This window comes from Anneissia japonica, unplaced genomic scaffold, assembly GCF_011630105.1.
Source record: "Anneissia japonica isolate Jap-2015-1 unplaced genomic scaffold, ASM1163010v1 scaffold287719_len1884721_cov185, whole genome shotgun sequence".
Classification (NCBI taxonomy): Eukaryota; Metazoa; Echinodermata; class Crinoidea; order Comatulida; family Comatulidae; genus Anneissia; species Anneissia japonica.
Window position 1 is genome coordinate 817909 of NW_022715822.1, and position 11614 is coordinate 829522.

An 11614-nucleotide genomic window follows, 5' to 3' on the forward strand; every position below is an offset into this window, starting at 1 on the left:
TTTCCATTGGGTGTGTCTATGTGCACGCGTTTTTTGTGACGCTCCTTCATATAAGTACCTATCTATATGCTAATTTCTGCTTGATTGACGCAATACATGACATATCTTGTTTGTATCTCCTTTCTACTGAAGGTTCAGCTGGTTCACCCAAGAACAACAGCCAAGTGAGGAATTCTCCATCGCCTATTTTGTACATTGCATTCGGGGTCAGCATCGGGGTCAACGTAACCATCATAGCCGTCGCACTCTGGTTTTTGTTAGGCCTACATCAGAAAACATAAATATCGTAAATAACATGTTGATGATAATATATGACTGTGTATCGTAAGAAATTGGGACAGGAAGGTGTGCTAATAACACTATAATAGGTGCCTAGTAATCATATTGTAAGTGACCGAGGAAGTTAATGACTGTGGTCTAAAATTTTAACAGATAAAGAGAGGACCTTGTTAGGAAAACAAACTTTTCCTAATGGTTGCACACCTGGGATTGTTCTGTAGGTATTTGGGTATAGGAAGACATTTCCCGTAACCCTGACTTTCCGTGCATTTCATAACCAGGATATTTGTAACCACGAACTTCCACGTTTCAGAATGTCATAATGACGATTATGTCCGCGGCCGAGTTACGAGCATTCAGATTTACGGAAGTTCGGGGCTACAACATATCGGCGCAACGTTGGTGTCAAAAGAGTCTAGGTCGTAGGCCACGCCTAGAAAATTGTCAGATTTGATGTTTTTGTGCGATCTTTTAAATTCCCAGTGGCAAATTTTTCCACTATGCACAAAAACATCAGCCACTATAGGAATTTGAAAGCTCGCACCAAAACATCAGCCACTTAAGAATTTTAAAGCTCGCACACAAACATCAAATTTGACAATTTTCTAGATATAGTAAATCGGAAGCCAAACGGAACCATCTTTAAAGGAAGCCTATGATATATAAATATTTTGTGAAATTCCTCAAAAGTGAACTTAAATCAACCGAAGATCAACAACGATTGATTTTTTACTGAATATGTAATAAATTTTAATTACAACCCCTCCTTTGGGAAACCACTATTAAGGGGATACCCCTATTAAGTGACACTTTTTTTGCCGTGAAGTGAGGGAAACACTGCGGACAACCGGGCCCCATATTTAGGGGACACTTTTTTCGGTCCCGTATGTCACAAAAACTGATTGATTTGCATACGTTGTAGGCCTGGATGAAATGTTATATTTGGTTTATATGCATGAATACAAGAGTATATGAGTTTTATGTATTGTACTTTTTCGTTAGTTGGTGAGAAAAATTTTATCTAAAATTTAAAAAGAATTTAAACTAAAAATGGTTGCTAAGAAGAACCGATGATGTTGATAAATTGGTTTATCTCGGATGTGTAATACGAGATGCGTTGCTTTAATAATACAAACTGTCAATTATGAAGTAGTCTGCTACGATTTGCCGCCGTTTTATAAGCCTTTGGGCCGAATAGGTACTATTAATCCTGCTTATCAGAATGATCTGGGTGTTCCAGTGACCCGAGTGAGCACTGCCCCTCAGACCGCTGCCATACAAACCACTGCCATGGTGTTTAGACTAGGCTTATATTTTAAAGCCTTATTTTAAAAATCGATGCTTATTAACATGTTATTTTCTATTAAAGATAGAACGATTTTTGTCGTGTTATATGTTTCTATGCGACTTCGTTAATCATTATATATGATTTAAATGCACTATAGTTTATGCCTGCCAGTATTTTTTTTCTCTGTGCCACAAAGATACTGTAATTTGTTTCATTATTATCATGTAATGTGATACTTTGCATTATATCTGATTTATCTACGTACGCGGTGATAGAAATATGATGCGATGACATCAGTGGCGTAACTAAGATCTGAGGGGCCCTGTTTCGAGTGTACCGTCTGGGCTTGAAGCATTTAAATTAGCAATTACTATTCTTTTACTGAAGTAATCCATATTAAATACCATCCCCCGCCAAGCATCATTCCCATGAAATGGAGTATTGTAAAATTTATTATTTTTCAATTAAGTTAAAAGTTAAAGTTAAAGTTAAATTTATTATTTTTAAATTAAGTTAAAAGTTAAAGTTAAGTTAAAAAGTTAAAGTATTTTTCAATTAAGTTAAAAGTTAAAGTACCAATACGGTAACTATGATCATTTAAAGAGAAAGAAACCAAAACAGATCATAATTATATTTAGCATTTGGGTTGATAAAAACCGGCACTGGTATCTCCGCATAGTTTATTTCCATTTTCTATCAATAGAGTAGCCCCTCTCAGTGAAAAACACTGCTTTTCCAAGGGGCTCCACAATAAAATAAAATCTTCAGAAGAAACTAAACTACAGTAAATCTGAAACTACATTATCTTTTGAATTTGGAGTAAAGGACAGTCTGGTACGCTTCTCTCTTGTCGAATTAATTCGGCCTGAGACATTAACAACTTGATTTTCTTGCTATGGAGATCATATGTACTATTAATTGAATTGTATTACGTTAAATAAATCATTAAGCCTGAGCGGATCCAGCCTGCCAGAAAAGGGGGCCGCAATCTGCAAGCGAAGCGAGCAGCCTTAGGCTGGAGGACAAGGAGACGCCTAAGGCCCCCGGTGGGGTGCAGGGGCAGAGCCCCTGGTGGGAGTCCAGGTGGGCGAAACCCCCTTGAAGCCCAGCACATTTGAGGAATATGAGGTTGTATTGAGTCGATTTTGACTATCTAGCATGGTAGTTTTCAGTAACAAATATATAAAAAAAAAAATAGGTGTATGTCTTTTAAAAGAAACTTTAATATACAGTGTACCTGCAAATGAAACTATGAAATGTGTCTTTAAATTAATAATAATTCATCTACTCACAGCTGTGGGTTTAGTGCCTCTTCCACGAACATTTCAAACATAATCTTTGACAACATGCAAAGGCTCATAAATGTACACCATTTCAAAAGAGAAATTTCACTTCTAGGAAACATGATGGAAGTTTCTCAGCAACATCGAGCATAAAAATCATGAGCATAAAAAACTAATATCTAAAATCCGTTAAAAAAAAGTCGTCAAACAACAAAGTCCGCTACTGTATATAAACATTGAGTAAATTACAAGTGTTCTATTTCTCACCAAGTGGATTTATGAATAGTACTGCTAGGGTGTTTTTGGTAGGAAAAGAAAACTGTGGGTGTGATTTTTTCTTTTCTTTTATTTTTTTATTTTTTTATTTATTCATTTATTTTTTTGCCCCTTACGCTTCCCCCCCCCCCTAAATCCGCCACTGGAAATAGGCCTAGGCCCTAGGTTTAGGTAGGCCTACTTTTTTCCATGTCAGTTAGAGACAACAGGATTATACAATTTCATACAGTATAGCTTGTAAATTACACAATGATGTACTGTACAATAAGAAGGTAAAACTTGCACGTCAAAAGTGTCAAATGTTGTCTACACAAAAACTGTACTTTATTAAAAGAGTTAGTCTACTGAAGGGGTGTCGTCAATGGAGATGCGCACACATCAGTGTACTGTGGTCACTGTGCATGGGGTTGTCTGACAGCACATACCTGCTGACCTCGATAGAGAGTGATTGATTGCACGAAAGTTTCCATGTTGGTGCATCTGCGCTTAAACTTTCTTTGTAGTTATGCATTGCGCGATGTGACATAGAATCAACCTTTCTATGGAATTGAGTATCCATTCAATTATCTCCAAAAAAAAAATTGTGATAAACCCCCCCCCCCCTATAAATCAGCCCTTGTTAAGCCTCATGTAAAGTGTAGGTCTATACCGATTACTTTGTAAGCAGTTTTAATTATTTACAGTAGTCAAATATTGGCAAAAACAGACGAAAGATCGACCAAGTGAAAGTTATTACTAAAAGAGCAATAAAAACCAAGGGTTTAGCTTTTTTTTTATGGTGGACGGGGCCGGGGGACAGGTGAGTGTTGTTTGAATGAGGTTGATTTTACAGTTGTCCTACCCGAAGAATGTTGTTTTTTTTTTTTTTTTTAATTTAGATAACAAGTGTGACGATATAGTGATGATATATAGTGACGATAAGGTGATGATGACGACAACGACGTTGTCGTCATCATGAAGATGGAATGAATGAGTGATGGAGACACTATACCTGCTGACTTGAAATTCCATAGCCACCTCAGCCCCACCTTGGTTGGGGTGAGGTGCGGCTTGTTTAACTTACAGCTCCCCAAGATGTCTGGAAAAGGTACCCTCAAACTTTGAAATTGCCTTGATTTGATAATTTAAAAACTTAATAATATGCCGACTTTAAGTGAACTGCAATAATGAAAAATAACTGACACTATCGTTCCTGCAATCTAAGTTCTAGCAGATTTTTACACACGAAACTGCAATTTCTATTGTGAATTATTTAAAAAAGTATAAAATTTCACAAAAAGAGCTTGAGATAGGCCTGAAAGCGTAAGTGTCATGCCAGATAAGTACACTGTGATAATGCAGGCTAAAGTGAAGCAAGTCCAAGCTGGAATTAATGAGCCCGAAAGTGATGGCATGGTACAGGGACAAGCGCCCCAGCAATCATCAGCGGTAAAGTCTTAATATCAGAGGAAATAGAAAGGATATATACTAAATATAATAAATATACAAAGATATATACTATCAATCTAGATTTTTATTTATGCATTGCTTTATTAGATTTTTGTATAAGGGGGCGGGGCCCTTGTAGACCGGGGGCCCCTGGAGCTTGGGCGCCCAGGTTCGACGAACTTGCTGAACCTGCGGTAGGTACGCCACTGGATGACATCATACCAAAGAAGAAGAAAAAAAAGTACACCAAAGAAAACAAGATTGTGGGCCTATCTGTGTTTTGAATTACATGAAGGGAAAACAAAGAAAGTTATCATTAGATTAGAAGCACATTAAAAAGATGCTTGAGGCTTAGGCCAGCAAGTTACAAAACTGGAAAAATGTTTCCACTGTTAATGATCCCACATCATATAAAACAATAACTTTTGGCGTTCCGTACATGTGTATGTAGTGTATGATAATTGTTCCTTTCATTAGGCCTACAGTATAATCCCTCCTTTGGGACACCCATATTCAGGGGACACCCCTGTTGAGGGGACGATTTTCCGTGGAACAAGGGGAAATATATCTTTTAACACTACAGCTAACCCCTATTAAGGTGACAGGGACACTTCTGAGTGTGCCAAATGCTCAAATAACCCTTATTATTAAAAGGCCACATATTTTTTTCTTCATTGTATCACAACATCTACAGCACTCTAAAAAAAAGAAAAATTCAATCAACTTTACATTTTAACACGTTTTGAGTAATAAACCAGAATTTTCTCCAATTAATCCATCAGTGAATATCAGTAGGCCTACTGCATGTGTTACTTCGTAAACCAATCTTGTCAATTTTGACCCTAAATAGTGGGGATTTCTCTTGCTTTGTTTTTCGTGTATTTCATATAGGATTCTAATCCACATCAAAACATACTCTATTCATGCTACATCCATGTAATAGTAAGCTCTAATGTGATTGTTGCTATTTGTAAATAACCCAGTATTTTTTTACCTTTTCAGGACTTTTCACATACACATTATACAAAATTTTATTTATGGAGGCTTTGGCCTTTCAAGCCGTTTTAAACACTGGTTTGATAGCATCTAAGGAACTTTCATTATTTACTTAATTCTGAACTTATAATAAATATTATATGTACTTTTCTTGTAATCATTTTTTACTGTTTAAGTATATATATATATTTTTATTGTTTATTTTATTTCATGAGACTTTTCATTCAGCTAGCATTCCCAGGCGTCCCAGGCAACAATTACAATTGTTTATTTATGAAAATAAGTGATCTACTTAATGTAAGACACCTCATTTTAATTACCTTGTTTAATTGGATAGATTTAATTTTGATTTAGATCTGATTGATCGGTTTCTATTTGCTACTGTTATACTTCTTTAAATATATATGGGTGAGATGTTCTCATCAGTATTCTTGAAAATGTAGATCGAAACGTTGAATCTCAATGTCTCTCGCTCTTTTTGGGGTTATTGTCTTTTTGTTTTATTACACCTATATTAATCAATTTCAAACCATATGAAATTATCATTTAATAACTCAAATAAAAAACTCAATATTAAAAATAAATTTGGTCATTAACATTGCATAATGAAACAATATTGAGAACATATTTATAATTATTGTTTTAATTACATTTCTGCTGATTTCATATCATAAATGTATTGTATTTGAATTACAAATTATTGCTATAAATTAGTACTTATTCTACTCTGATTCTTATGTCAATAAAAATAAGATTATAAAGAATGATATCTCATCATTTGAAAACTTGCCAAAAACCCCTATTAAGGGGACAATTTTATGTTTTGGTTAGTGTCCTCTGAATAGGGTACCCCTATCTCCTATTAAGGAGACACTTTTTTTGCCCCGAAGGTGTTCCCTTCATAGGTTTTATTGTATGTCTAGGATTTTTTTTTTATTCCGTTTGTCCTATGTTTGACAATTTCTAATGCAGCGGAGTGATACCTGCTGAACATAACTGCTATCGTGGCTTCTAAAGTTACATCAATTTGATTGGTTGAAGCTTATGTTTGTCAACCAAAGTCGAAGCAGTTGTGAATGGTCGGTATTTAGTTACAGGTTAACGTGAGTTTTCACATAACCGTGCATATTATCACCTACGTATATTTTGTCACAGAAACCTCGTTGCGAATGCTGTTGTTGTTTATGCGATAAAGAAACTCTTTTCTTGCATGGCAGTACAATGTCTTGTCTAGTGTTGATTCGTCAGATTTAACACGGCAAAGGATTTGTGGATAAACTTTGATTGAAAACAAGTATTTGGATTCGGAGTGGTTTAGGTATGAACCATCATCGGCCGAACGTGGTATCGCGGGGTGTGAACAGTGCCAGTGCGGCTGATGATGATGACAGTCTTGAGGACCAAGCCGAATCCAACAAAATAAAGGAGGACGGGAACAACGAGAAGCCACCCTATTCGTACGTAGCCCTGATTGCGATGGCGATAAAAGAAAGTCCGGAGAGGCGCCTTACGTTAAGCCAAATTTACGAATTTATTATTGAACGGTTTCCGTATTATGAGAAGAATAAAAAGGGCTGGCAGAACTCGATACGTCATAACTTAAGCTTAAACGAATGTTTTATAAAGGTAAGTTTCCACTTTTATTTGTAATAACTTTAAAAATTACAAATAGCCGACCGCTGTTTGTAGTAATAATAGTCTAATAAAAACAAGTATGGATTTGTTTTGATATTAGTTTCAATCCCTATGAACTATACCTAAATTCTGGACCTTCAAAACGGAATCGAAATATTTAATTAATCAAATAAAAATATCAATGATGATTGTTATATTCAACTGAGACAGATCAGTACAGTATTCTTTTAAAAACGTTTGTCTGGTCTACGAATGCAAAGTGACAGGTCGACACAAAAGGTCAAGTCCGAAAAGGTCATCAATACAATGACCCCCCGACAAAAATACGACTGTCTGGCTTATCGACTGATATATTATGTGGTAAATTTGAGTGGTGTGGCCGTGATGGTTGCGATCAGCTGATACCATATATGCTTATATGTGTACAGTATTTATATATTGTATTTTATATACTAAATAATAAATAATCAAATTTGTTTATAATAGTCGTAATATTAATATTTAAACAATACTAGTATGAGCAATAAGTATGTTTTTGTATTGTGCCACTTTTACCTTTAGTGATTTAAAGTCAGACTCCAGAGGGGAAAAAATGATATGTTGTAGAACTGATTTTTCTAAGACAGAATAAAGTTGTTTGACGAAGAACTGGGGAACGGTGAACGAGATACAAGTTTTTACACATTTTACCCCCAGTTTTTAAATATTCAAAAATCTGTATCTCATTCACCGTTGCTCAGTTTTTGATCAAACTACTTTTTTCTGTCTTAGAAAAATCAGTTCTGCAACATATCAAAAAATGTTTTCCTCCGGAGCCTGACTATAAGGAAGAAATGAGCTGTAGCTCGTAAAAAGTGCCGCCTCTCCTTTCATTTTTGTGAATGTCGTATTGTTGTTTGAATGTATTTGTTGTAGACCTTGTAACATGTAATGGTAATGCATTCCTCTGTTTATTGCTCGGATGTTGTTAAAAACTATCCCTATTTTATTGTTAGTCAATTTTGCGATCGAATAAGGTTTTTTTTTTGTAATTTGTTATTTTTTGTAGTTTGTATATTTTAGGCTACATTTACTATATTTTATAATTCAATTAAATTCAATTTCATAGACTTTTTTTCCATAATATAAGCAATACAATGTAATAATTTATAAATTGGAAAAGGATCAATTGATCAATTGAAGTTGAAATTTTTAAAAAAACGACATCAGTCTGTACAAAATAATTCTAAAAGATTGAATGTTCTTTTTCAGCATATAACTTCAATTATCTTGAATACGTATCAACCAAAAGTACTATATTTTCGCGGGAGACCCATCGTAAACTTACACAAATTGGCGCGAAAAAATGCTGGGAAAGGTGAACAGAATCATAACTACTACGAAATACATAATTGCCTTTTATATTGAAACGGCAGACCAAGGCCTATTTTTTTTTTTTTGGACCAGTAAAATTTTGTTCTTATACTTATTTTTTTTGGCTCAAAATCAGGTTCAAAATGTTTATTTTATTTTGTTCTTATTTTATACACTTTTCAAATATAGAAAGTTATTATTGCGCAGAACAGTACATTACTGTACTGTGTTACAGAGGGTACTAGCTGTGTACCCGTCCTTCGGACGGGAATCAATACAAACTGAATGCATGAGACTAATTTTTTCATATGATAGTGCTATCGAATGGAATAGATTAAGCCCTGATACAGTATTCTATCAATTTAGGTATTTTCAAGAACCATATTTGTATTAATATTTAATGAAAACAAAGTATAATAGTAGCCTATAAACATTGTATAAATCACTAATTGAATGTTTTCTCGCTTTGTTTTACGCCGTGGCCACGGCGTTTTTATTAATATTTTACATTTCTTTTTCGTAATTTACAGTTTACTTTTGTGGATGGATTTTCTTGATTTCCACAATTTATTTTGCCATTGTTGCTATAGATTACTTTTATTTTACTAAATTGTTGACTTTTGCGTATTGTATAATAATTATGTTTTGTATCTATATTACTTAATTTGCGTTTAACTTTTGTTGATTATGTACCGTACATTGCAGGTTTGACTATGTAATACCCTCTATAACACAGTACATTACTGTACTGTGTTATAGAAGGTATTACATAGTCTGTAATACCCTCTATAAACAACACAGTACATTACTGTACTGTGTTATAGAGGATACCCTCTATAACACAGTACATTACTGTACTGTGTTATAGAGGGTATTACATAGTCAAACCTGCAAATTTTTGTTCTTTTTGTTTAAACAATTCCAGCCTCAGTGTTCTTATAAAATGTGTTCATAATATAAAAAAAAAGTGTACGCAGTAGAAAAATGGTCAAAGTGTTAATATTCTAAGCCTCTGCCGCAAAGTTTCAAAACACTGATACGGCACATCCTACTGTTTTGTCGATAAACAGTAAATTTAAACATTGAAAACAAAGATATAAGAACAAAGATATAAGTAACTTGCATGGCAGCCTCGGACTTCGATCTATCAATCTCATTCTTATCTTGTGCCAAAAGTGTACTGTTTCTGGTAAATATTTTTAATTGGCTTTTTGGTAACATGGCAAGCGTTGAAGTATTTCATATTTATAACCAGTACACAAAACAAAGTACACTACCCAGAGATTTCACTTCACTAAACGTTAAATTACCCAGAAATTCCACTTTACAAACTTCGGACCTGTTACCTGTTCAGAATAATGAGCAAAGTTTGTATTCAGACTAGGGATCTACAAATGGTATGTTTTATGTTTCTCATCCACACCTTCAATTTTTCAAAAATATTTTTATTGCTAAGAGCACATTATTTTAGTTAAAAGTCTTTATTTTGAATAAAAAGAATGTTGTTGTTATGTTGTTATATCGTAAAACATGGTATTTACCAGTTGATCACAACTGTTTTTATTTAATTCTTTTTGTAGATACCGCGACAGGGAAGCGGTGAACGAAAGGGTAACTTTTGGACCCTTGACCCGTCATGTGACGAAATGTTCGAAAACGGTAATTACCGCCGTCGGCGTTGTATGCATCGTCCCAGTCGCCATAACCACCAATACGGGCAATCGTCGGATCAACGCACACCTTTTCATTACCTTAATGACTATAGTTATAGCCCATACAATCAGGTGTACCCTACTTCACTTTCGTCATCATCTTACCATGGTACCGACTGGAGTACAAGCTTTCAACCGCAACCTTCTTCCTTGCAAATTGGATACGTTGGATCGTCATGCCAGGTTAGTAAATTGGAATGTATATTGTATTGTACATTATATTATGTTATGCACTATACTGTATCTTATTGTTTTGTAAAACATATACATTCCATTACATTATATTATATTAAAAGCATTTTAATTGCGCCTCGACGTCAACGGAACAAATTCACTCGTCCGTGACCATTCTGCGTTAATGTCGCCGCATGAGCAGATAACGTTATGTGACGTCATTACGTTCTAGATCTTACCAACGTAATTTTTCTAAAGTTTGTGATAAATATAATTATACTTCTTATATCTTTTATATTTTCAAATATGGAAAAAGAACATCTGAACTTTTTATGTTATAGGCAACACTTCAAAGAATAATTGGAAAAATAACATTTGTTCTACAAAGAAAATCAAAGGTCAATATAGATGGCAGAAGGTCATAACTATTATCCGCGCCATTTTCGTGGTTTTTGGCGGTTTGAAAATGGTTTTTGACGTCCTAAATTGTAATTTGAAGATCAGATTTTCGTAATATTTGAAATTCGTGCTTTTTGGCTAAATGATAAACATTTGTACTGAATTTGTAATAAAAACCGAGTCTGTGTTGTGTGAATATGCTAATTGCTCATTTTCATGATCAATATTTCACTAATCAGGAAATTCACGCTAGTTACCACGTAACTGAAGTTTTAGGTTAGTCTGATTGGTTTCAAACATTGCAGAGTGCAAGATGGTAATACGAGCGACGGAGCCTATTGTTTTTGATAAATGTCTGAATATGCTAATTGCACTTTTGCATAATATTTCACAAAAGTAAATTTACACTATACTATTAAAATTCCCATAAAAGTTTTCAAATTTAGTTGAAATTTTAAAGATGGTAAATTTCACAGGAAATTTATGCTAGTTACCAAAAAGTTTGGTAATTCTGATTTGTTTATAACTTTGCAAAATGCAAGATGGTAATAATGTAACGGGGCCTATTGATTTTGGTACCGGTTTAAATATGCTAATTGCTCATTTACATAATTAATATTTCACTAATCAGGAAATTTACACTAAACACCATCAAAATACCCATAAAAATTTCTAATTTAGTTGAAATTGTAATTTTTCTTCGCTGTTGTACTAAATTATTTGTTACCACAATAACTTTGGTAAGTCTAATTGTTTTCAAACTCCTACTTATCAATTCATCATTATCATCA

General features: G+C 34.2%; 2 protein-coding genes across 2 annotated transcripts in view; both read left to right on the plus strand.

Annotated features, from left to right (window-relative positions):
- Window positions 1-1662, plus strand: part of LOC117109377 — a gene marked incomplete at its 5' end in the record, with an annotated part of 36232 nt that extends 34570 nt beyond the window's left edge. Inside the window, one exon of the mRNA XM_033251687.1 lies at window positions 133-1662. Within this exon, the coding sequence (XP_033107578.1) occupies window positions 133-281 (149 nt within the window). The remainder of the gene's footprint in view (window positions 1-132) is intronic.
- Window positions 1663-6721: 5059 nt separating this feature from the next.
- The window catches only part of LOC117109447 (forkhead box protein E1-like), a 7386-nt gene continuing 2493 nt past the window's right edge, over window positions 6722-11614 (plus strand). Inside the window, exons 1-2 of the mRNA XM_033251807.1 lie at window positions 6722-7176; window positions 10119-10433. Coding sequence (XP_033107698.1) covers window positions 6871-7176; window positions 10119-10433 — 621 coding nt within the window. The 5' untranslated portion in view covers window positions 6722-6870. The remainder of the gene's footprint in view (window positions 7177-10118; window positions 10434-11614) is intronic.